This window comes from Diplotaxodon limnothrissa, linkage group LG20 (assembly GCF_057381915.1).
Source record: "Diplotaxodon limnothrissa isolate DT_005_m linkage group LG20, D_limnothrissa_male_GT1.1, whole genome shotgun sequence".
Classification (NCBI taxonomy): domain Eukaryota; kingdom Metazoa; phylum Chordata; class Actinopteri; order Cichliformes; family Cichlidae; genus Diplotaxodon; species Diplotaxodon limnothrissa.
Window position 1 is genome coordinate 13533293 of NC_140615.1, and position 27319 is coordinate 13560611.

At 41.1% G+C, this 27319-nt stretch overlaps 1 protein-coding gene across 2 annotated transcripts in view; it reads right to left on the reverse strand.

The window, feature by feature from the left end:
* Window positions 1-27319, reverse strand: part of LOC146610678 (vitamin D3 receptor A) — an 89541-nt gene that overhangs the window by 18899 nt on the left and 43323 nt on the right. For both annotated transcript variants that reach the window (XM_085344364.1, XM_085344365.1), the window contains 3 exons: window positions 9404-9551; window positions 8037-8167; window positions 211-395 (listed from right to left, as the gene is read on the reverse strand). In XM_085344364.1, the coding sequence (XP_085200490.1) occupies window positions 211-395; window positions 8037-8167; window positions 9404-9549 (462 nt within the window). In that variant the 5' untranslated portion in view covers window positions 9550-9551. The remainder of the gene's footprint in view (window positions 1-210; window positions 396-8036; window positions 8168-9403; window positions 9552-27319) is intronic.

Below are 27319 nucleotides of genomic sequence, written 5' to 3' on the forward strand. Positions count from 1 at the left end.
GCTCGTCCATCTCTTTAAGTTTAATTATTCATTTTTTAAAACTTTAACAATTTTCCTTCCATGTCTCTTTTTTTCAAACCGGACACTTTTTACTTTCCCACACCCCTTGGACTTTTTCAGGAGAACTTAACAAGTGGGGGCTTGTCTCAGATTTTAACCCAGGACCTCTGGCAGGTGTGAAGAAAGAAAGTAACTTTTCACAGGACTAACCCTAAAGCGTGTGAAGTCAGAATAGGAGGCATCGTAGGTCTTGTGGTGAGCTTCCACCAGGCAGGAGATGATCCGAGCCTGTTCCTCATTCAGCCGGGGCCTCATGGCCTCTCGGGCTGCCTCCTCCTCTTTTCTCTTCGTTATCATGTCCCTTTTCCGTTGAACCTCTTCATCTGTCAGTATGACTGCAATGGAAGATAGAATAAAAGACACATCAAAACATTTTACAAAGAAATTATGAAAAAGAAGCAAAATCAAGTTAGGAGTTAAAGGAAAGCAATTCCTGTGTGGTACCTTAGATAATAGTTAAGGCATCATTACCAACTTTCATAGATGAAATCTGAGAAAGTCAGCAATAAAAGTAGCTAAGGGCGATGTAATGTAAGCCCCAAATATTTCCATCCCAGGTTACATTACCATTGCATCGCTTCAAGTTGGCAAGCAGAAGAGCCTGTCATGTCTCCTGTCTTTTCATTCAGATGATGCGGTTAATGTTAGATATTTAAGTGCCTTTTTCCTTATTCATGCTGCCCGACAGAAGCTGCAGGCAGTGCGGCGCAGTGGTGCAGAACAGAATAGACTTACTGCTTATAATGACTCTTGACTCGATGAGACGGTTGCTTGGGAATTCCTGGGTTTGCACGCACACGTTTTAGAGCCTTACATTGCTTTCTAATCAGAGACTATCAAAACATATTATTTACTACAGATTGCCGCTGACCTGCATTTGTCTGCTTTGGATTTTAAATATGATATACAATGACAGATGGCCGTGAATCCTCTGACAAAATCTGATCCCTTTGACTAGGCAAACCATGATAGATGGCGCTGATAAAATTGTATTAGAAAAAAAGATCACTGTCAACATTTCCTGAAGTGGCTAATCTCTGGTTTTACATTACAATAAAATGGTCCTGCCACAAGGGATTCATAAATACCATATTTGATACATGGGTTTTGTGAGTTTATGTAACATCTTGTCAGAAGTTTTTTTCACCCCTAAAAAAACCCATAAATGAATCGCAAAATAACACATTGCCGTAAATTACACAAAAATGCCAGCAATGGTAGCAAAAATGATACAAATTAAACTGATCATTAATTTCTTTTTTTTAAATTAAACAAAAGGTTCAATAAACACTCCAGTTTCAGTTTCTCTTTTAAATGAGCATCTGGATATTTGTCGAATTGAAGGGGCACCTGATTGTAATTTAAATTATTGAAGATAACGTTTTCAGAAATGCTAAAAATACTGGTAAATATTTTTACAGTTAGTATTTATGTTATCTGAAGTTGGAGCCCATGGGTCACTGTAGTCACTGCTGAAGCATTCCACTGACCTATGAATGCCTTGGCCCATATTATACCTTTGACTCTGCGCCATAGTAAACGATTACCCATGAAGAGCTCAACTGGGCAGACAGACAGTGTGATTGCCAGACAGGCTGCGACTGCCAAGAAGAGACAGACTGTCATGGCTGAAGCCCAAAAAGATGAAGCTGCAATCTGACAGCTACAGAAAAACTGTTTTGTTTACGTTTTATGCACAATTAATTTAGTCTAATCACATTATGCTGTTTTTTTTAAAATTGTTTAGTATTTATAGCATGTGCAATTTTTAAAAGACAGGGAACTTTTGTAATTCAGCTGTAGCCTTTCTAATTTTAAATACATCTTTGGATCAAAGGTACAAGGATAGCAAATATTTATGTACTTTAGAGCTTAAGAGACCAATTATATGTCATGGCTGACTGTAAATTAAATAGAACTCAGAAAACACACACTTCATCTTGAATACTGGTTGTTTCCCTGGAAGTTGTAAACAACTAATTTTAAAGTGAACTTTCTGTAATTGCACCCTGGACTGCAACCACAGAAGCAGCGTTACATAATCAAATGATTGGGTGATGCAGAGACCAACGACAACAACAAATACTACTACTTGAGGCTTAAAAAGGCAATTCAATAAGCTTGACTGCTTAGCTAACTAGGTTTTACTAGGCTTTCATCTCTTTTAACTGACTGTAATTAATTAGGCTTTGGCTACACTCCGGTGTCCATCCAGTCACAAGCCAGGACTGTCTTGAACCACTCCTTGTGGTGAAGACATCCAAATAACTCAATCGTGAATGGGCACAATTTGGTCAAGTTTGGCACCAGCCGTCAAAGAAGCTATTCTAAAGCCCAGAACATGATTGAACCGGTTTCCAGCCAAGTTTGAGCACTGGATGGAATCATTAAGGCTTTCCACAAAAAACAACCAACCATCAAAGGAACATCTTGACCACCCCACAGCACTTGGCAGGCAGCAGCAGTTTACCAAAAGAAAGTTTGCTGTTTGTAAAGTCAGTGATTGGATGTGGTGAAGTGCCCAGAGTGGCAGAGGAGAGCAAAGAGAGAAAGGCTGAAAGAAAGAAAGGCAAACTGTGATGGGGGCAATTAATTAAAATCCAACAAGTTTTGGTCAACACCGGTCCTGTTCCCTGGCAATAAGCGAGCAGCAGAGTGCCCCTGTGGTGGAGGCCCAGAGGTTCCCAGCAGGCTTATTCATAAACCAGCCAACCAACCACTTAAACACAATTGAGACTTCTAATACTCCAATTTGGTGAGATATATGTAGAGCTGGGCGATATGAGATTTTTTCATATCACGATATGTTTTTTTCATTTCAGGCGATAACGATATCTATCACGATATAAGCCAAATAACTATATTTGTAAGATTTAAATGTGCCGTTGCTCACAAGTAAAATGTGAAATAATCAGCAGCTTGTTTTTATTTAAATATTTATTTCCCATAATAAGTTCAACAGGGTAGATGTACTTAAGGAACATGAGACTTTTTCAGATAAATAAAGGCAAATATTGCAAACTACACAAAAGGCAGCCGCTAAAGCGTTTAAGTTTCAAAATAGAACAAACGAAACAGACTAAATTGTCAATTCCACTTAGAAACAAAATATTAATTCTAAAAATAAATCTTAGTTTGTTTTACAGAAGATCAGACAAAACTGACTAACTTTTGTCAATATCAAATAAACTGAGAACTAAAAGGAAATTCTCAATCTCTCCTTGTTGTATAGCTGAGCTTTTCAAACAGTTTTAACAGTTACTTTAGTCTGACAAAAGCCGAATGACGAATTAGCGCTTCCAGTCAGAGACTGAGGCTACGTCCACACGTACACGGGTATTTTTGAAAACGGAGATTTTCCGTTTTCGTTTTAAAAAATAATCCCGTCCACACATAAAGGGAGAAATGAAGGAAAACGCTGCTATGAACATGCCAAAGCAGCAGGTGGCGCTAGATTCCTAACCGTGCAGAAATGTTGGCCAATCAGAAGTCTAGAAGCCTCGGTGGGAAAAAGTAAACAAAGCTGCGGCATAGAAGCAGAACCGAGTCGTATGTGTGGACCGACAGTAACTGTGTGTATATGTAAGCATTTAAACACTGCAGAGAGTAGAATTAACAGTATTGTAGAAATTCATTTCACCGAAACAATAACGTGGCGCACAGTGTGACGCATGCACCAGTTTATTGTATTTCCAGACTTGCTTTCGGCACAATTTACAGTGCACCCTACTCTGTTTTTTGTCAGACTTGAAATAGCCGAAATACCTTCACACTACGGAACTTCTATGGCTCTTCCGTTCGACAATCTCTCCGGCATTGCAACCATCATCTGTTTTCTCTTCGGTCACGCTCGGTTGATTTTTCTAGTCGGCACACTCATTTCCTCCATTACGCGCTGGCTCCATTACCCGCTGGCTGCTTCCCAAACAAACACACGTGCGGCTTGGCACTTGTGCTGTATGCAACAAGTCACGCGACGTGACGCTGCGGCTGTGATTGGTTCGGCTCTGCGCTACTTAATTTGGATTGGCTGACCTTTTTTTTTTTTTTTTTTTTTTTAAGAGGACAAGAGCGGCGAGGTCTATCGCGATAGCTTAATTTCTCTATCGAGTAAAAGTTATATCGCGATACATATCGTTATCGTTCTATCGCCCAGCTCTAGATATATGTCAAGGTGGTTCTGGTGACCAATACTGTTGCAGCACTTACTGCACTTACTATTTAGAGAGGAAATAGCCCATTAGATTCATGACGATGAAGCTGGGAGATCAAGCTTTTAGTTTTGGATCCACACCATTTCCCTCTGTTTAACATGTTTGGTCCACAAAGTGAGCATCTGGCAATTCTGGTTACATCGAACAAGAGTAAAGGTTGTCAAAAGGACAGAATACAAAAACATTAGAGAAAGGGTGAAGAATTTAAATTAGGGAACTGATGGGCTTGGCAACAGCAGGCGAGAATCCAGCCACCTAAACGGTAAAATGTTTCAGAAATTCTCCTTAACTTCTAATCCTGTTACAAATAAGCACCCACCCAAGGATAAGCACACAAAAATACACAAACACTGCAAGTATTATGACACACACACACAGGCGTGGGGGAGGGGTGTCCTGGCATCCACCTAACCTCTGTCAAATAAGGACAGCATAGGGGTGTTTACTATGAACTCAGCTGGCACAAATACCAGAGGGCAAACACACACACGGAGTTCTAATCTGAATGGCGGTGAAGCTTAGACAAAGCCGTCAGAATAAAGAGGATAGAATACAGAGACAGAAACACATACACACCAACACTGATGCTAACTGAACTGTGTGAATGAAAAGACTCGTTCAAATTCATTTATTACATGTTATCCTCAAAAACAAAAGAAAAAAAACCCCAAAAAAATCCTGAAACCTAATCCTTATGTTATTTTATTTCCATGGAAATAAAAGCTGACAAAGACATATTATTTTTTTATGAAAATACTTTTGAGTCAGAAGTTTTAACGCAACCGCAGCGAGGCCGCCTGATGAAATAAATCACAAACAGCTGGGATTGGTGCATAAGAACCGCATGGAGATATATGCACAGAACGAGTTATCAGAGTTATCTTCTTTGTCATACAAGCAAAATTACCCTAAAAACAATGCTTTGAAAACTACTACGAGCACTTGTTTGTTCTCCTTTATCAACTCGACATATCACTTTAAATAAATAAAAAATAAATAAATGTTTGAGTAGATAGAATGCTGTATCTGGCTCTGTGTTGGGATCAGTTTGAATTTTCAGTAATCTGCGGGTATGTTATCACAACAAAGACACATCAGTAAAGATAACTGTACTCTTTTATAACTGGAGGTACACACAGCAGTCCATATACACTTTGATCTTATCTTCTACAGGGTGGGCCATTTATATGGATAAAACGTAATAACATGGGAATGGTTGGTGATATTAAAGTCCTGTTTGTGGCACATTAGTATATGTGAGGGGGCAAACTCCTCAAGATGGGTGGTGACCATGGTGGCCATTTAGAAGTCGGCCATCTTGGATACAACTTTTGTTTTTTCAATAGGAAGAGGGCCATGTGACACATCAAACTTATTGGTAATGTCACAAGAAAAACAATGGTGTGCTTGGTTTCAACATAACTTTATTCTCTGATGTAGAAACTTGTAAATAACTCAAGAAAGAAGCCAACTGTATGTATGTTGCTGAAGCTCCAAGGTGCATACACTACGTAATTTTTATTCAATTCAATTTTATTTGTATAGCGCCAAGTCACGACAACAGTTGCCTCAAGGTGCTTTATATTTCAAGGTAGACCCTATAATAATACATACAGAGAAAACCCAACAATCATATGACCCCCTATGAGCAAGCACTTTAGCGACAGCAGGAAGGAAAAACTCCCTTTTAACAGGAAGAAACCTCCTGCAAAACCAGGCTCAGGGAGGGGTGGTCAGCTGCAGTGACCAGTTGGGGTGAGAGAAGGAAGACAGGATTTTATATTGTACAATACTGCATGCATTTTTGCATGCACTCTTGTACATGTTATCTATTGATAATATATTAATATTTTTAACAGTTACTCTATTCACAGAATGCTAATAATCTGACTCGATTCAGTCGTGTGAACTGGGCTTTAGTGTCAAGCTTGCTAGCATACAGTCCTGCTACATTTCTTTTCAGTGTCAATGACACAATTGCAGTTGGTATTAATACGTCTCTTCTATAACAGATTTATCATTACCAAAGATCTGAGGCTTTAACATAGCATACAACGGATATTTATTTGGAAAAATTGCTTCGCAGGCACAATAGAGACAAGCAGAGCAGCTGTAATTCCCAGTAGTGAATACAGTGGGCTGCGTTTTCCCCACAAACCTGTGTATAAGCTCTGACAAAGAGACCATTTTATCCACATAAGAGTCCCTGTCGCTCTCTAACTTCTCGCTCTCTCTTCGCTCTTCTTTCATCAGACACAAACAGACACTGCAGTGTAGTATGTCTATTTATGGTGAACACGGTGGCAATCACCAGTCTGAATTGTGCCCTCTTACACACACACACACACACACACACACACACACACACACACACAGTCTTTTTGTGAATGAAATGGAAGCTCAACAATTCTGTCTCTTTGAAGAAAGCGAGCCATTGTTGAAAAGTACTTTAACCCCTCCTGGCTTCCTTCCTTCTTTCCTTCCTTCCCCCCTTCCTTCCTTCCTTCCTTCCTTCCTTCCCACTTGCTCTCTTATTTACCTCTTGTCATCTACAACTTGTTACAATTATGCTCATGCAGTGATGCTGGCGGTACTTTCTATTACTATATAGTTAGTTTTAATGTGACTGAAATGCACACTGGCTTGTAACATTAAAGTCCCTATTTTTCATTTAAATAAGTTGGATGCAGGACCGTTGATGTAAGCACTGTATAATATGATCGTTTGTAAACATGCAAAATAACTATGGTAGCCACTGCGCATCAAATGCTATTTTGTGTTAACAAAAGGTGAGGTGATGGCTCATTTTCCCTTGACAGCACCTTCTTCTTGTGTTACACCCAGGCCTGCTGCTGCATGCATAACCAACACAGTTAAATGCAGAACACTATCAAACTGAAAATATAAGACAATATTACTTCAGTAACTGATTACAATGCTTTAATCCTACCAACTAAACTTCACTAACTACAGAAGCCCTAATCTGGAAGGCTATAAGGAGAATTAACAACATTATTAAGTTCAGCAACAATCTGACCCACGACTGAGTTTGCCATATGGTGCAAACCTTATGATATCTACTTCCTATAAATCTGATCAATTTACACCAAAACCATTTATGCTATTGGCTGATTTTCCATCCCAGCTACAGAAATAAAATAATTATTACAGATCAATTGTCTTTTGTGCAGCGGTGGCCTTGGTTTCTAATTTAAGCAGTGACACAGAAGCAGCATCAGACCAGCTGCTCAGTATCTCAGATACGAACATGAATATTACATCAAAGGTAAGTCAAGCAGGAGCAAAGCTGTTAATGCTCGCTTTAATATCAGCCTCAGTATCACTCTGCAAAGGCATATATCAAAGTCCAGCACAAACATCAAATAATAGCATGATTTTTAATCATAATCGTGATCTTGAAGCTATCGTAATTTTTCCATCTATAGTCATATAATTTATAATAATGTAATTTATAAAAATAATATTATTTCAGTGTATCTTACTGAAATAAAAAAGTGCTTTGTCTATATGCCCATTTGTTTATATGCTTTGTCCTCATTAACAAAGCATATATTCAACCCCACAGTTGAATATATAAACCAGCAGGTTTCACTCTGATACCCAGCCCAGTAACTTACAACTAATCATTAAAAAAAAGGATCACTTACATACAAGATACTTTAGTCATGTTTTACATGTCAAGCAATGGCACCAACAACATAAGTGCTGTTAGACTATTAGAGGTCATAAATATCAACTTACACTCTTTCATCATGCCGATGTCAATGCAGCGTTTAAGACGACAGGCCTGGCAGTGACGCCGGTTGTCCTTAGTGATGGTGCAGCTCCCGTTAAATGGACAGGTGAAGGAAGCTTTACGTTTCATGCTGCGCCTATGAAGAGCCACAAAGAATCAGTTACTCATTTGGGATCATTTATTATTTATAACATAAGCGATATACTACTAAAAACAGGCATTTCTGGTGATAACCCAGCAACAGATGAACTGTACATACTACTGAAATGTAGACATCCAAAATTTTAAAGTTAAAAAGAGAAGGCCTAAACCAAAAGATTAAATCCATTTTATACTGTACAGATATACTCTGTGGTGCCAAAAACATGATTTGCTGGGACATGAATAAAAAAAAAAATCCTTTTAGTTTCACAACATTTCTGAAACTGGGACATTTGGTCTCTTAAGTCGTGTGGGTTACATACTTCTGTGATGAGATTAAGATCTGAGTTTGAAGACAAAGATAAGAAACACAATACAGATGAATTGAGTTGTTTCCGAGCAGTTTTTGTGGTTTGGTGTGGCACCTTGTGGGGAAGCCACAGCTTGTGTAACAATGGGTGTTGGTTAGCAACAGTGTTTAAGTGGGTGGTGCGCAACAAAGTAACATTCACATAAATACCAACAGGCAACGTTTTCCATTGTAACAAGACGGTCATTTACTTCAGCTGTCAGTGATTTTCACACTGTGGCTGAATAGTATACATACATTAAAATATCACTGTTTGAGTAATGGGTAAGAAAAAGGAGAAGAGAGATGAGGAAGAAAATGAAAAATAACAGGACTGTGGTGAACACTGAATAATTTATAATCTTCTGAAAGCACTGCAATCGTTGTCATGCAGCCAGGCAGAAACAGACAAACTGTACCTCAGTGTCAACAATAATGCACTCTTCATTAACATGCAGGCAGTAATATCTACAGTTATGATGTAAACTCAGATTGGCAATGTTCAATAAACAGAATGATCATTTTCTTTTCCCATAAGCTATTGAATATACAACTTCATTTATTTTAAACTAGCAAGACCCAGAAGTATACAACAGAAGGTCCCTTTGCTGTTTGAAAGTAAAAACATAACAGCTTTTATTTCTTATCTCAAACTTCTTATTTCTAAGTTTCACTATTTTAACTTGATTAATGGTCCTTTTGGCAGAAATGTGCAAACAACATTATTAAGGGGGCAAACAAACCCCCAAACCAGAGACTGAAATACCCAGCAGGATGTATTCACATTGCCTGGACCCAGAAACACCCTACACTCAGCAGAAACATACACCAAAACGCAAAACAGACAACATGCAAAAACATCAACTGAAGTATGAAACTCACCTGAAGAACCCTTTGCAGCCCTCACAGGTCATGGCATTGAAGTGGAAGCCGGTGGCCTTGTCCCCGCAGACGCCACAGATCCTGGGGGCATTGCGATCGAACTCCTCCGGCCCGACCACTGACGTCGTCACCGTCATGGGCTCCATCACTAAGGAGAAAAGGGAAAAGACAGTAGAGGTTACCACTGCGGCTCCATGCTGTCTTGGTCACAAAAATTCAAAAAGACATTAAAGTCAGCATAAATACTCTAAGCACAGATCCATAAAAAAGCCAACCTCAAATAAGCTTAAAAATCTCTTTGCCTGTGTCTTCTGTGGGAGTCTTTGACTGTGTGCTCGACAGAGAGGTGAAGTGTGTATTTTTCTCTCTTATACAAACAGGTGTTGGGTTATTAGCATATTTAGCAAAAGGCATTGACAGTCACACTCTGCATTGTGCAGCTATTGGCTGAATGAGTCTGCAGGGACAGCCACAGCCACAGCCACACACACACACACACACACACACACACACACACACACACACACACACACACACACACACACACACGCCTCAAGAATTTTCAAATTACTGTGTTAATGGCAAAAAGAATTAATGACAGAACAGCGTACATTTGAAGAGGCTGTGAAAAGACTGATGCATTTAATACTGCCAAGATGAAACATTCTCTGCCATCGGAATTTTTCCAGCACATCCACCATCTGGCTTTCCTCTGAGAGATATGCAGGAGTAGTGTAACAAAAAGTTACTGGCAACTGTGACCAAAATAATACCAGCAACAGTCTTTTTTTTCTCCAAATGCAACTTTGTCTAAAGTCTGACTAAGACCAAGACTTTCTGGACGACAGTGCCTCTATTTATAGATTTTGTGGGGTGGATGATTTTAAAATGATAGACACCAAATCTCCCCCCTTATGAACCAGCATGTAAACTAGCACAATTGCCCACAATCATCACGAAAACACCATTTAAAGCAAAAATGTTTGGAGGAATGGTGCTCCACCCATCACCGTATGGGTTTCCAGAGATTTGAAGAATCAATGACAAGAATCACTAAAGCTGTTTTTGTGGCCCACTAACTTAATAAATCGCTTGATGTTTTTCATTTAATTTAATTCCCCATTCATCTGTGCATTGATTAAAGTATTGTATTTTCATCAAGTCAACTCATTTGGCTTAATGGTTAATATTTCTTTTTCTCTTTGTGTTAAAAAGATGTCAATTTTATTTATTCACTGTTTTCGCAGTGCACATATGACAAACACCCCGCTACTTATGCAAGTCTTAAAAAGCATTAAAACAGAACATAAACTTTTTACCGCCTTTCATGTTCATTCTATGACATGTTTATTGCGCCTTTAGACTCAAATTGAATTTCTCTTTAAACTTTTTATGATTCTGTCTTCACTGCCTTTGTCCCCTTGTGTTGCCTATGTAATAATCGTATAGATAGTGGTGTTGACTTCCAAGAGTAAAATTTGAAACATGTTGAAATTAATTTGATTTTTAAGAATAAAGTTCTTGAAAAAAGTGAAACAAAACTGTAGAAAATACAAGGAAAAAAACAAAGATGGAGATTTCAATGTGACATATAAATGAGTAGTGTGTTGGAGCCTGCTGATAAACAGCACTACAGAGGGGGAGGTCAAGTTAGGGGAAGACAACAAAATGAGGACAAAGAGAGGAGGGGGCTGCATGCACTGAAGTAAGGAGCAGCAGGAGTCACGTGGCTGCAGAATATAGCCGGGGAGGAGCTGACGTTCATAGAAGTAGAAGCTGTAACACCAGTTCCCAGGAAAACATAAACCCACAGACACGTGAGCTGGGAGCTTCTGGCTGTGAAGGCATCACTCCACTTACCCAGAATACACTGTAGTGGGAGTGCAGGTCACACACCAGCAAACATACAAACATACTTAATACTGAAGGAATATTACTTTAACACACGTTCACCATCTAAACCTGGCTCGTATGTATCGGTGTTTACATATCAGTGATTTCCTCTAACAGTGCGTGTGCATGTGTGTTGGGGTGGTTGGATAGGACAGATCTGCACACACACATACACACAAACACACACACAGACACAAGACCTCCACCATTAGTCATCCTGTCACAAAAACAGCTTTGTTTACTGATGTAGCAGCAGGTGAATAATGAAATAATTAGAGAAGGTAAAGCAGGGAGACAGTGTGTCAAACCTCTCAACAGATCTAAAAAACAAAAAACACCATAACAACCCGCACTTTCATTAATAGCGCTGATTAACAACAATGCGATTCAGCCGCAGGTATGTAATTAACAACTCAAACGGTACTTCTCCTTTAAACACTTTCCCCCTTTTGTGTTTTCTCTCGTTTGTCATTTGTAACACTGCTTAATAACTGTCATTTTATTTATTCACAGTGAGCATGATTAGCTGATAGAGATGACAGCCCTTTTTTCTTCTTTTTTCTCTTGTCCCTCTCCTTTTTTCTTTCTTTCTTTTTTTTTTTACCTGGCAGGTTATTCAGTCTCTCCTCTTGTCTAATCCTGTTACTGAAACCACCTTAATCTCATCATCATTATCTTTCCTTTAAAACAGCAGTTAGATCTGCAAATCACTTTTTCCACAAATCTGGAATCATACTTGAAATGTGTGATAACTAAGATAAGCATAATTGATGGAATAGTGCTACCGCAGTCTACCAGAAGTCTTTGTGCTTTGTTTGGATTCATTTTAGCAATTTTCAGGGTTTTGCACGCTTACTAGGTATAAGCTGGTTTAAACATTTGATAAACATTTACACCCCTAAAACAAACTGAACTGGATTAAGGGAGCTAACACAGGCAATATTTCTGGACAAAACAGTTCAGCTGTGAATAATGGATTCTAACTATGAATACAATTTTGCCATGTTGCCTTAACCCCCCCCCCCCCCCCCCCCCCCCCCACACACACACACACAAAGACATTTTACAATAGCACTGAATATAATATAGCATTTTTGTAAAGAAATATATGAATGTGAATATCTGACTCAGTCACCTCATATTATTTTTATACCTCAGTTACTTTATATTTCTTACTATTTATATTCAAACTACCAAGACATAGAATGAATAATGTCTTCCATGTATAAGTGAATCTATGCTGTTTTTGAAACGAAAGCCCACCCCTGCTCACCACACTATTAGAGCCGTGTGACTCCCATCTCACTGTAAATACTCAGTAACAGAATTCAATGGTAAATCAAATGTGTACCAAACAATCATTTTACTAAATGTTATCCAGAAGAGTCATTAAAATTTCATGTCCCGGGTGTGTACATACATAGACTGAGGCATGAAAATAAACCAAAAAAGGTCTGATCTTATTTATGCATCACAGCATCTTGAATTTAATGACTTAAATAAAACAGAAAGACGCGAACAGGACACCAGTTCTAGAATCTCACTGTTCTTTTAAGGACTTCTCAAGTATATAAATATATAGGAATATAAGCCAATTTACATTGTTTGTGGCTTCTTTTCCCCCCCTTCTTTTTTGTAATTAACACTCCAGCATCAGCTGTAAAAACACATCCACAATGCCTCTGAGGGCCATACAGATGACATCTAATGTCAACAGATGAAATATGTAGTGAGGGGGGATAAACAGGCTAGATTACAGTAGCTGTTTATGCTGATGCTGATGCAATTATCCTCTGTGAAGCAGTGGGCAGTGCAGCTGAGAGCCATCTAGTCTTGTTAAAAATTCAGCAATCCCCTCATCGTATGTAAAAACTAGTTCCACAAAGCAGGCTTTAAAATCCCATAGCAGTGCATCGTACAGAACAAACACTCACCAAGAGGACATTTAAAATTCTTTACCGAATCACTACTTTGTGCTTGCTCATAACATAAAATACACTGAAGCTTTTTCAAAAGCGGCAGTGCCACACAGCTTTTAAAAACAACATCTATTAAAGACGCAGGCAGTAAAGGTCAGCGCTGCAGTACACCTGTGGTGATTACATGAGGGTGTTTGCTTCCAGTTGTAAAACCACATTTTAGTCATTTTTGATTACTTTATTAATTATGCACCTCAATGCACTTACGCTGATTTATAACTATTTCTAAAAATGGTTTTTACAGCCTATGATGTTAACACATATGAGAAGAAAAGAATTATTTTACCTGTGAAATGGATGAAAGAAAAAAACAACTAAAAGAGCTATGAGTGATGATAAAACTGAAGACCAATAAATACAACCTCTTGCGTAGGAAAACACTCTACTGGAATAAAGCCCGCCCACAACAGTTCACCACAGGGTGGGTACGGTTTTTCTTTTACTCCAGCTTCCCTTCTATCATAAATCACATTTTCTACTTAGACAGATCTTTATATCCTACATGCTGCTAAAACAGCAAGACCACATGGTTGTGGTGGAAGAAACAGAAATGTGCCACATTCCCTGAAAAAATGGGCAGATGTGATTAAAATTTTTGGTCTTAATAGAGAAATAGGGTTGCTGGGATGGCCAGTGTATCTCCCACGCTTCCTTCCAGCATTGTTAGACCATAAATTCAGGGAGTGGTCCAGGCACGGAATCACTGCAATCTGTAAGATAGTTAAGCATGGGGAGCTGATAAATTTTGAGGACATGTGTCAGATTTACGAGATCGGCAGGGAAGATTTTTATCGTTACCTACAGGTTCGGAGCTTCTTCCGGAAGGAAATTAGAATGTTTGACACAGATGCTAGTGGGGTGATCCAAATATTTATGGATGCTTATGGTGAGAACATTATAAGAAGTACTATAGGCAAAATGTACAGAAGTTTTATAGCTATGAAAAAGACCTCAACAAGACATGTCAGTCGTCGATGGGAAAAAGAAGCCGGTATAACTATCTCAGAGGAAGATTGGTTGCGGATGTGGAAGAATGTGTTATCTACCACAAATTCTTTAACATGGCGAGATTTTGGATGGAAGAATTTAATTAGATTATTCATCACACCAAAGCAGAAATCCAAAATAAGTGGTTCAGGCGCTTCATGCTGGAGGGTGTACGGGGAGGTCGCTGCAGGTTGCATCCATGTCTTCTGGTCATGCCCTAAACTGAAGACCTGGAAGTAGCACTGGACTTCTCCTTTAGTACCATGTACCTTGGGAATATCCCTGAGGATATAAATAAAAGAGACTCATACTTACTGAAAATAATTATGGTTGCATGCAAAAAGGCAATTATTAAACGTTGGTTACAGACAAGCCGCCCCACACGGAAGCTGGTCATAGACATTATTAACACAATTCATCGTATGGAACCGATTACCCTCTCACTGCGGCTACAGAAGGAGAAAGGAGAGAGACTTTGGGAACGATGGGCTCGTTATACGTCACGAGACTAGAAACTGATACCTCTGTGATGCAGAGGGACAGCTGCGAATTTGTTTGAATGGAACATGCAACTGTGTAATATGTAATATATGTAAGTAAAATAAGGCGTTGTGTATTTTGGAATATGTGAACATATGTGAATGTGTTGGTTTCCTTTGCCCTCTTTATTTCTGTATGTAAAATAAGATGAAAATCAATAAAGAGAAAGTATAAAAAAAAAGATTTTGCCCAGACATGCCATCTAAGCTCCAAAGGGGAGTTCTTCTAGTAACAGTGACTGAAATACATGCACAGATTAACAAAGACTTAGGTGGAACAGTAAGGCAGACTGGCTTTCTTAAAAAATCTTAAAGTCAATAAAAATGTTTGACTTGTTTGATCAGAATCATAACACATCACATGCTGCTGTAGTGTTTTACAGATACTGAAACTTAAAGCTGGCACTAACTGAGCACAGCAGATAAACTTAATTCCTACCACCTACACTGCTGCTGCTGACCTTTGATCTGGTGTAAACATCAAGAAAAAAGAACAATAAAGGGATCAATAAAGTATTACAGTATTACACTCTTTGAGTGACTAGTTGAAAAATAACTTTTACCACACAAACACTAACTTCTGAACTTCAGAATACTTGAAGCTCCTGAGAAGATGCATAAAATTAGAGATGTGCAATCCAACACCAGTGTAACTCCTACCAGACTGAATGTGGACACAGCATGTTAATGAACCATAGTAACAATAAAGTCTAAACCAGTGTTAATTTCAATTGAAAGCAAGCAACTTTCAATGGTTAAAAACATGACAAACCTGTACACTTTATATTTTACTTAACTGAGCCTTAGATTTGCTCTACTATAATCTTATAATATTCAGTCGACTAAAACTAGAGTAAAATATTGTCAAAATATTCTGTCAAAATTAACCAGAATCTATTTGACAATATTTTACTCCGAAACACAACTATGCACTGCACACTGTAATGCCATTTTAAAATTATGAAGCAGTACATCAACATCAACTGTCCTGTATTTGTTGCATGTACGCTGAGGTTCCTCTCCCTCTCGGCTGTCTAAGGTGGGGCATTCTTAATAACAACATTGGGCTAAATAGTTCAACAAAATACTTTCCATCAGCATTTTCTTCTGGTTAACAAAATCTTGCAAGGCTTAAGAGGGGCCTAACATTTTCCCTCCGAATAGTTTCACTTCAAAGCTGAGCAGAAAAAAGTTTTTTGTTGTTCTTTATATGATATAGTGTGAACTCCTCTATACGCGGCACTACAGGGAACATGGCCTACTTTTACTACCAGCTGCCTCACAGTGGGCCTCACTAGAAGCTAACTGCCATAAACTCTAGTCCACTACATCACAACAGAGCAGCAGCTGAGCCGGAGCTTTAACTCGTACACATACTCAAAAATCCCACAACTCGAAAAATAAATGACTACTTCTAATGTTTCCTCACTCTGGTGATATACAGAGACTTCTGGCTGTGTCACCTCAGGGCTTGACTGGTTTTGTTTACTGAGCTGGAAAGTGAGAAACTACAAGTTACAGTTTTTCTCAAATGTTAAAACACAAAAGCCAATCCTGTAACCCAAATGACCAGTAGTCTAAACACATTTACTAAATGTAGCCACCATATTCCAGTACCATAAACACATGTCACATGAAGACACAATTCACAAAACACAACCCTCTGTACTCATAAATCTAAACACATCTTTCCTTGCTAAAACACATGTTGCAAAACAACTCTGCTCATATCCTCAAATGAAAGCCCATGTGATGCAAAATGCTTGCCACAGTCACCAATCTTTGAACACAGGGAACACACCTGGCGTCATTCACTACACACAATGACTCAAAATTGAAGACACTTGTTGCTAATGCTGTACCCACATGTAAAAGCAAGTTCAGAGTGCACAGTATGCTGAAGGTTCCAAACAAACACAATGGATGAAGGCAGAGTCAGGGGAAGAGGAATTTGATGCAGAGGAGGGAGAAGAGCTGGCCCTGGAAGAAGAGGAGCAGGCCAATGAGGAAGAGGAGTTCAAATGAGAGGAGGAAGAGGAGCGACCAACGAGGAAGAGGAGAAGGCCAACATGGGAGAGGAGAAGGTCCAGGAGGGAGAGCAAGACAACCTCGCACCATCATTACGGACGAGATGCGAGCAACAGCTCAGCGACATGATGCCGCACAGTGATTGTGGTGTGTGTGTGTGTGAATAACGTAAATAAAAAAACTTCACACCCTGTTCATGTTTTCAAGATTACTGTTGTGTGCAATAGATTCTGTTTTTGCATTGAGTTGTGTTACAGTAGTGTACGTACATGCAGGATTTTCTATAGATTTATACTACTCATATGAAACTCACAAATCTAAATGCCTAATCCTCTGCAGAGATCTACGACGATCCGTTACTGTATAGTTTCTAAAATATGCATTGGCAGTTATGAAACAAAGAACCTTCTCACAAATTGAGCATTGTGTTTTCAATTGTTTTGCTGTAGTGTGTAATGCTGTGTATAGTGTTTACAGTTTTGACAGCTTCGAGCTGCTCTCTTGGTGTGGGAGTTTGAGTTTTGCAGTGGGAAGGTGTGGTTGTGTTTATGTAGCTTTAGAGAAGGGTGTTGTGTTTGGACATTGGGGGACCTGGTGGTAACGTTTGTGACATGTGTTTTAGCATTTGAGAAAAACTGTAAATTTTGTTTGACAAGGTGGGTTTTCTCTTTAAAAATTTCAGTCCAAAGACATTTGATTCCCATTTGGCTCCATGAATCCTGGACATCAAAACATACAGAGGGAGGTGGGTGATTTTATGATCTTATATCAAAGACAATCTTGACATATGATCTATGTTTTAGACACATTATGAAATAAATTGCAGTGCTGTCAAAACATTCTCCTGCAAAAGGAACAAGAAGAAAGACTGTTTGTGACAGAAACAGGCTGACCTTCAATGCAAACACTAGGTAAATAGTGGATTGAAAGACAACTATAGGTAGAGGTATGATGGTGCTATCTGGTAAGCAGAATCGGACTTTCAGTGAGCTCAGAAATCAAGCTCAGTGGAGGATGAAGTGCCAAAGGACTCATCACACAGGCTTAGAGAACGATTGGCAACTGCCTGGGAACCACCGGTCTCTATGGAAAAATGAGTGTCTATTGCCGACTGGTCTCTGGGTCTATGTGACTGGGGCCTAAAGGGCCAATATTATGGGGGAAATAAACAAACTCAAAGCAGCAGGTACGTTTAATAAATGTAGACACTTTAGAATGTAGAAACTAGACAATAAATTCTTGAGTTATAACCAAACATTGTTTGTTAACAGAAAACTGAAAGTTTCTGAAAAATTGAGAAAACTAATTCTGTTCAAGGCTACTCTAGATGGCTTCAAACTGACAAGAATAAATGGTCTGATCACGCTAAAACACAATACCTCTGACTTTGGAAGAATGGAGGCTGCAAGGATTTAAAATAAACATGTGAACTGAATTCAATTTTTTTGTTCAACAAGCAAAATATTTCACTGACAACTAAAACAACAAGAAAATAATTTAACACGTAGAAATAACATGCACAGACACATAACAATAACATGAGTAAATTATCATCCAAGGCATGGATGTCAGCATTAATAAACTACAATAGGCTTGATTAAAGTATGGTAAAAAATCGGCGTCACAAGATGTCAAACATTATGATTTTACGCAAACAGATGCCTGAACGTTGAATGCAATGAAAGCAAAGGAAGTTCTCGTCCTTCAGTGTGTCCAGGTCAGTTTAAAGATACTAACTAGGGCTGCATGATTATGGCCAAAATGACTATCATGCTTATTATGCTTAGGCTGCTGCCCCCGCAACCCGGCCTCGGATAAAGCGGATGAAGATGGATGGATGGATGACTTATTATGATCAGTATTGAAACCACAATTATTGGTCATGTTTATTCATTGATTTTAGTGAAAAAAGTTTATTGTTGCACCCAACTGTGACACTGCTGTCACAATTATTGGACTACAGTTTACTAATGTACAAATCTTTGCATCAAAATAAAATTTCTCTCCCTTATTAAACTAAATTTTGCACATATCTTAGGAGAAAACTATAAATATATTTTTTTAAATTGCGCCAAAATCTTAAACAAAACTAAATCAACAGTGTACTCGCTTTCACTTTTTAAATGTATTACATTCCAGCTAATTAAAACATCTTTGCAGACACATCATTAATTGTACCTGCTTGCAATTGAAACTCGTAGCAAAGTACTCCCCAGTTGTGAGATCCCTCTCCACTTCCCCTGCATGCTCTTGCGCACAGTACAGGTACTGCTACTTTGAAAAAAATAATTGCTTTTGTCCAGCATGCTGACCATTTTCCAGAAGCCTGGAGACAAAATATTTGTCCAAATGTAATATGGCTGTGTTGGTGGTTTCTCTCCGTCTTTGTGAGCTGGACTGCTATGCAGAGTCTTCTTTCTTAGAGACGACTTTAGTTGATTTTTGAATGCGTTAGTAACCATTGCATTGCTTTTCTTGGCCTTCAGGCATAAATTATCCAGCAGTTTGTGGTGTGTTTTCAGTCAGTTGAATAAGTTGTGTTGCTTTACAGTTGAGACACAACTCTTCAAAACTCTTTGGAGGATTTTTTGGTTAGCACCATTTGCACTAATTCCAAGAATTTCCAACAATAAATGATGGTTCTTTTCCAGAGACAAGCTCTTCACTTTCTACTGTTGTAGACATTTGGATTTTTTGCATATCTGTCTTTTAATGGAGAGTTACTCATCAAGACTATGTCCAAGAAACTTTGTGCAGGAACAGCTGTAATTGGCACATACAACCCTGTGGTCAGGTACTCAGACACAATGTAATTGTGGAAAGTTAAAATTGAGATCAGGACTAAAATTATATTAATTGTGCAGCCCTAGTACTAATGGAGGCCATCAGAAAATTTAATTGACGCAACAACAAAGTCGTGATCTTCCTGCTGTAAGAGCAAAGTCAGACTTAAAAGTCCTCTACTAATGCAGGCTTATTAACATTATTTGAACTGCTAAGAAAGTAGTAATGTTTCAGCTTTGTCAAGGTCTTTAACCATTATGTGCTTTAAGTAAATATAGTTTTCAAGCCAGCAACAAATCATCTATAAATGATACTCCTCAATAAAACACAAAATGCAGATGCACTATAAATTCCTGTTATTCATTAGCCCTACTCAAATTATTACATACAACTCAGTGAACACATTGCAAAACCAGAGCATGTTCTTACCTCCTTTATATGTGCCTACTTGCCAGCATGGTACATGCTGAACGTGTGCACAAGTTAGTAGGTCAGTTTGTTTTTTGTTTTTTTTATTACAGGTACCACAAAGATGGAGGCTGAAAGAAGATGTGCTGGGAAAATACAGGTGAGCACTTAGCTTACTCGGGTGGAGGCCCACGAACAATAGAGTACACATGTCTTTGTGGCAAACACACTCACATTCTAACATTGGAACAACCCAGAACAACCCAGCCGTACAAATGAATAGATTAGTCACATAGAAAATATGCTGGTATACACTAAGCATAGGCAGGATGTGGAAACATGAAAAATGACCAACCAATCAAAATATAATTCCTCAGAAAGTGGCTTTGAACATCGTGTGTTTGTTGGTGCCACACTGTTTTGGTCTGAGTAATTTAGAAACTGCTGATCTGCTGCAATTTTCCAACCATCACTAGTGTTTACAGAGAATGAACTAGAAAAAAGTGAAGATCCAGCAGCAGTTCTACATGTAAAAAAATGCCTTATTGATGTCAGAGGTCAGTGGAGAATGGGGAGACTGATCCGAGCTGATAGAAAAGCAACAGTTACTTAAATAATCACTCAGTACAACCAAGCTATGCACTAGAACATCTCACGTTGAAGCAACTGGGCTACAGGAGTCACTGCTGTCATAACAGGTTACAATTCACACACGTTCATCAAAACTGGAAAAAAGAAATTGAAAAATGTTGCCCGGTCTAATGAGTCCCAGTTTCTGCTGCTGGTCATGATGAGTCATAAACAACAATGACAGCATGGATCCATTCTGCCTTGTATTAACATTTCATATTGTTGTTGCTGGTGCAGAGGGTATTTCCCTTATTCTGAATGCATTTAAGGCACAAGACTTAAGACAAAAACATTTTATTCTTTCACTATCGCATTGAGGGACCAGACAAAGAGCGATTCATAAGACCCTTATGAAAAGGACACCGAGGGAACAGTTTACCCTGCCCGGGATAGGGTTACCGGGGCCCCGCCCTGGAGCCAGGCCCGGGGAGGGTGCCCGAGGGCGAGCGTCTGGTGGCCGGGCCTTAGTCCATGGGGTCCGGCCGGGCACAGCCCGAAGAGGAGACATGGGCCCATCCTCCCGCAGGCCCACCACCCGCAGGAGGCGCCATAGGGGTCGGGTGCATTGTGTGCCGGGTGGCGGCCAGGAGCGGAGGCCCTGGCGGACTGACCCCCGGCTGCCAAGACTGGCAATAGGGACATGGAATGTCACCTCTCTGGTGGGGAAGGAGCCTGAGTTAGTGCGTGAGGTTGAGAGGTACCGGCTAGATATAGTCGGGCTCACCTCTACACATGGCTTGGGCTCTGGAACCAGTCTCCTGGAGAGGGGCTGGACTCTGTCTCAGTCTGGAGTTGCCCCTGGTGAGAGGCGGCGGGCTGGGGTGGGTATCCTAATATCCCCTCGGCTTGCTGCCGGTACGTTGGGGTTTTTCCCGGTGGACGAGAGGGTTTGTTCCCTGCGCCTTAGGGTCGGGGAACGGGTCCTGACTGTCATCTGCGCTTATGCGCCGAGTGGCAGTTCAGAGTACCCAGCCTTCTTAGAGTCCCTGGGGGGGGGGTGCTGGAGGGTGCTCCACCTGGAGACTCTGTTGTCCTGCTGGGAGACTTCAATGCTCACGTGGGTAACGACAGCGAGACCTGGAGGGGCGTGATTGGGAGGAACGGCCTCCCTGATCTGAACCCGAGCGGTGCTCTGTTATTGGACTTCTGTGCTAACCACAGTTTGGCCATAACGAACACCCTGTTCGAACATAAGAGTGTCCATAAGTGCACGTGGCACCAGGACGCTCTAGGCCGTAGGTCGATGATCGATTTTGTAATCGTATCAGCAGACCTGCGACCATATGTTCTGGACACTCGGGTAAAGAGAGGGGCTGAGCTGTCAACTGATCACCACCTGGTGGTGAGTTGGATCAGGTGGCGGGGGAGGACGCTGGACAGACCTGGTGCACCTAAACGCGTAGTGAGGGTGTGCTGGGAACGTCTAGCAGAGGCCCCAGTCCGCGAGATCTTCAACGCACACCTCCGGCAGAGCTTCGACAGCATTCCGAGGGAGACTGGGGACATTGAGTCCGAATGGACCATGTTCAGAGTCTCCATTGCCGAAGCTGCTGTATTGAGCTGCGGCCGCAAGGTGGTGGGTGCCTGCCGTGGTGGTAATCCCCAAACCAAATGGTGGACACCAGAGGTGATGGGAGCCACCAGGCTGAAGAAGGAGTCCTATCGGGCTTGGTTAGCCTGTGGGACTCCGGAGGCAGCCGACAGGTATCGACAGGCCAAGCGGAATGCGGCTCGGGCAGTGGCTGAAGCAAAAACTCGGGTGTGGGAGGAGTTCGGAGAGGCCATGGAAAAAGACTTTCGGACTGCCTCGAAGAGATTCTGGCAAACCGTCAGACGTCTCAGGAGGGGAAAGCGGTGCTCTACCTGCACTGTGTATAGTGCTGGCGGAGCGCTGCTGACGTGGACTGAGAAAATTGTCAGGCGGTGGAAGGAATACTTCGAGGACCTCCTTAATCCCACTGACACGTCTTCCGAGGAGGAAGCAGAGTCTGGGGATGAGGGGAATGACCCGCCAATTTCCGGGGGCGAGGTCACTGAGGCAGTTAAACAACTCCTTGGTGGCAGAGCCCCTGGTGTTGATGAGGTCCGCCCCGAGTTCCTGAAGGCTCTGGACGTTGTAGGGCTGTCCTGGTTGACACGCCTCTGCAATGTTGCGTGGAGATCAGGGGCAGTACCTGTGGACTGGCAGACCGGGGTGGTGGTCCCCATCTTTAAGAAAGGGGACCGGAGGGTGTGTTCCAACTACAGGGGGATCACACTCCTCAGCCTCCCTGGGAAAGTCTATGCCAGGGTGCTGGAAAGGAGAGTTCGTCCGTTAGTCGAACCTCGGATACAGGAGGAACAATGCGGTTTTCGTCCTGGTCGCGGAACACTGGACCAGCTCTTTATCCTCTCCAGGATACTTGAGGGTGCATGGGAGTTTGCCCAACCAGTCTACATGTGTTTTGTGGACTTGGAGAAGGCATTCGACCGTGTCCCTCGGGGTGTCCTGTGGGAGGTGTTGCGGGAATATGGGGTGTCTGGCCCATTGCTACGGGCCATTCGATCCCAATACAACCGTTGCAAGAGCTTGGTTCGCATTGCCGGCAATAAGTCGGACTCGTTCCCGGTGGGTGATGGGCTTTGCCAGGGCTGCCCTTTGTCTCCGGTTCTGTTCATAATTTTTATGGACAGGATTTCTAGGCGCAGCCAAGTGGCGGAGGGCTTTCGCTTTGGTGGCCTCAGAATCTCATCTCTGATTTTTGCAGATGATGTGGTTCTGTTGGCTTCATCGGGTGAAGGCCTCCAGCTCGCACTGGAACGGTTCGCAGCCGAGTGTGAAGCAGCGGGAATGAGGATCAGCACCTCCAAATCTGAGGCCATGGTTCTCAGCCGGAAAAGGGTGGAGTGCCCACTCCGGGTCGGGGATGAGTTCCTGCCACAAGTGGAGGAGTTCAAGTATCTCGGGGTCTTGTTCGCGAGTGATGGGAGAAGGGAGCCGGAGATCGACAGACGGATTGGGGCTGCAGCTGCAGTAATGCGGACGCTGCACCGGTCCATCATGGTGAAGAGGGAGCTGAGTGTAAAAGCGAAGCTCTCAATTTACCGGTCGATCTACGTCCCTACCCTCACCTATGGCCACGAGCTGTGGGTAGTGACCGAAAGAACGAGATCGCGGATACAAGCGGCAGAAATGAGCTTCCTCCGAAGGGTGGCTGGCCTCTCCCTTAGAGATAGGGTGAGAAGTTCGGCCATCCGGGAGGGGCTCAGAGTAGAGCAGCTGCTGCTCCACATCGAAAGGAGCCAGCTGAGGTGGTTCGGGCATCTGACAAGGATGCCCCCTGGGCGCCTCCTGGGTGAGGTGTTCCAGGCATGTCCCACCGGGAGGAGGCCCCGGGGCAGACCCAGGACACGCTGGAGAGATTATATCTCTCGGCTGGCCTGGGAACGCCTTGGTATTCCCCCGGATAAGCTGGAGGAGGTGGCTGGGGAGAGGGAGGTCTGGGCCTCTTTGCTTAGGCTGCTGCCCCCGCGACCCGGCCCCGGACAAAGCGGATGAAGATGGATGGATGGATGGATGGACTATCGCATTTGAATAAAATGTGTTGAGACGCTGGTCAAGACCAGAGTAAACGATTCCTGTTTTATTCACCCAATTCAAAGTGATTACGTGTGCTGAAATTAAAATGTGGTATCTGGTTAAATTCAAATTCCATCTACTTAAGACGATATTCAAATCTGTTTTGACCCAGGTCTGGCCTCCTTCTGTGTTCCCTCTCCTTCCGCCAATCCACAACAGCAGCTTTGAACTTTAGACCTTGTTTTCTAGGCGGAGGACGAAAACGAACAGGCTGGGCTGTTGGGCTGTTGGCAGACTGTCAGGGAGACGAAGAGGGAGGAGTGAGAGAAAGAGAGGGTGAGACAGAGAGGAGCTTGTAAAGAAAGGAATGAAGTCATGAAAAAAATGAAAGCAGGGAATTAAGTAATGAAAGGAGAAAGTGAAAAAGGGAGAGACAGATGGAAACTGAAGGAGTAAAAGAGGAAAGAAAAAGTAGTATTTGAGAACACAGCGAAGGCCCACTGCTGAAAATATAACAGAAAATAATGAGGCAGTCGAGTGTGGATAAAGAGAAGGAAACAATGAAGATGATTTCTTTCCATTACTCACTGCATGAGCTTTCTTGCGGTAGCACCCTCAGGGCCAAATTTTGCAAATGTTTTCCACACAACTTATAGTTCTTCAGATATGTTAGTCAGGAAATTGTCCTCATAGTTTACAGCTGTCTTTTTTGGAGCCACAGGGTGTCACGTGGTGTGTCCAGCACTGGATGTGGAAGCTTGATTTTGCTGGCTTAGTGAGAAATGTAGCTGTGATGTACACACTGGCAAGGAGACCATTTATTTTGCACAAATCATATCCACTTTTGTTTAGAGGGCATACGGGGTTACTTACACTTATGTCTGGGTAAAATTCAAAATGCCCAAAAGAGATCTGGGATAAAACAGAGGCTCTTTGCACAACTCCTTCAACTCTTTCAACTGAGAAGACACTTGCACACATGATGAGCTAAGGCTTTGTTATTAGTGATCAATATATTCTTATCATCTGCTGACCTGGAACATGTGAATAATGGCAAACAGCAGCTGATTGAGCTGTCATGCAGAGTCAAAGTCAGAGTACAGCTACAGTGTGGAAAACAGAGCCACAGATAACGACGCAAGCAACCAATCTGTTTTAACTGTAAGATAGTTCTGCTGTTTTCAATAATGTCAGCATACAAGGCAGCCCCTACTTCTGGATTATTTCCAAAATTGATTAAGTAGTGGATCTTGTCAAAATACTACATCAAAAGAAATAATATGCGATTCTATTCAAAATTTTAGGACTGACTAAAGCATCTCTTATACTTTTAAACACAGCTGATTGCTAGCTTACAAAGCTAAAACAACATATACATAAAACTGTACAAACTGCACTTTACAAAAGGGTCTTTGTCAAGCAGCTGAGTGGATATCAACATAGACATTAGGGCTGGGCCATATCATATCGTTCACGGTAATACCGGTATAATGTTGGGCAACGACTATCGCGATAGAATATGGGTAAAACGCGCATGCACAGTGCCTTTGTTTTCATACGCACATGGCGAAAAAGGCGACGGGGAATGAAAATGGCGAAAGCAGATCGTTGAATGAAACGGATGAACCAGAATTGGTTTGTAACAATGCTGCAACTTCAGTGATGTGGAACTGGTTTAGCTTTCGTCTGTCAGATACACAACAAAGCACTATTTTTGGTAGAGCGTGCTAGCGGGCCGTCGTTATTACCGTGTTTTTTGGAAAATACGGCACACTTAAAATCAATCCTTTGATTTTTTTGAAAATCAACAGTGCCCCTTATAATCCCGTGTGCCTTATGTTTGAATTCTGGTTGTGTTTACTGACCTCGAAATGATTTTATGTACACGGCGCTCGAAAATCTGTCAGATGTTTCAGTACGACTTTACTAAACTACGAACCCGGACTGCTTGATGGATTGTCGGAGCATTACGGCTATCGTAGGCAGGAGCCTCGCGGAGTGATACGTACTGTGCTTCAACATAATATTACCGTATTGTGTGTGTATAGCCTCTTTTTAAGTTTTGTGGATATTATACATGGTTATGCTGAGGATATGTCGGCCAATTTCCACTGGAAATGCGTTTTGGTTAAACTATCAGCGAGGAATTTACACTGGCACTGTTACATTTTTATACAACTTAAATGCAGATAAAAAAACAGCTGCTTGTTTAAGTGAAAATACATTGATTTTTTTTTTAACTAATAAAGTTGTGGAGTTGGAAAGTATTTTGTCTAGTGTCAATTATATCGTCAGTTATATCATTATCGCAAATTTTCAAATCTATATCGTGATAAATATTTTTGGTCATATCGCCCTGCTCTACTAGACATTATGCTATTTAAATAACTTAATATTAATAATGCCCCTGCTTTCCCTTAAAGCTGGGCCAAGTAAAGCAAATAGCACATTAATAAAGGCTGCAATTCAGGCCAGATCCCTGCTGACGTAAACTGTGATCTAGTGGAGAGATCTGATGGCGGGGCAAAAATGGTAGCAAGCACTGGACATACACCAGTGTTTGCTACATAGATATGTTTGCACAGTAGAAAATGATGTGTGGGAAATAACAAAAAAATGACAAGCATTTAAAAATTAGACAGTAAATTCTGCATTGGATGTGTACTATTTTCGTGTTTTAAAAGCACATGGAGTATGATTAAATAAGAACAAAACCTGTTTTCTACCACAGTATCTTCTAAGGATAAACACAGCAAAGTGCAAAGGAAATGCTTCACATTACATTTTGACTTAAGCATTATGACACATCCGCGTAATGCATTACATCCATAACAAAAGACCACAGAACAATGGAAAGTAGCTTATGCCTTCTTTCACAATGTCATTATCAGATTTGGCACACATTTGCTCAACTTCTTATTCCCAATCACTTCTAGATATGGGTTCCATTACATAAAGCCAAATCTACTGCCGCTCATCTGAAATTGCTGTGGATTTTATAGACATCTGTACTGCTTTCCAGTGTTTGCCTAAAGTGAATGGTAACTTCTAATGAGGCATTTCATTGCTTTGCAATGTCTATTCATGTTATCAGTGTCAACAGTTAGTG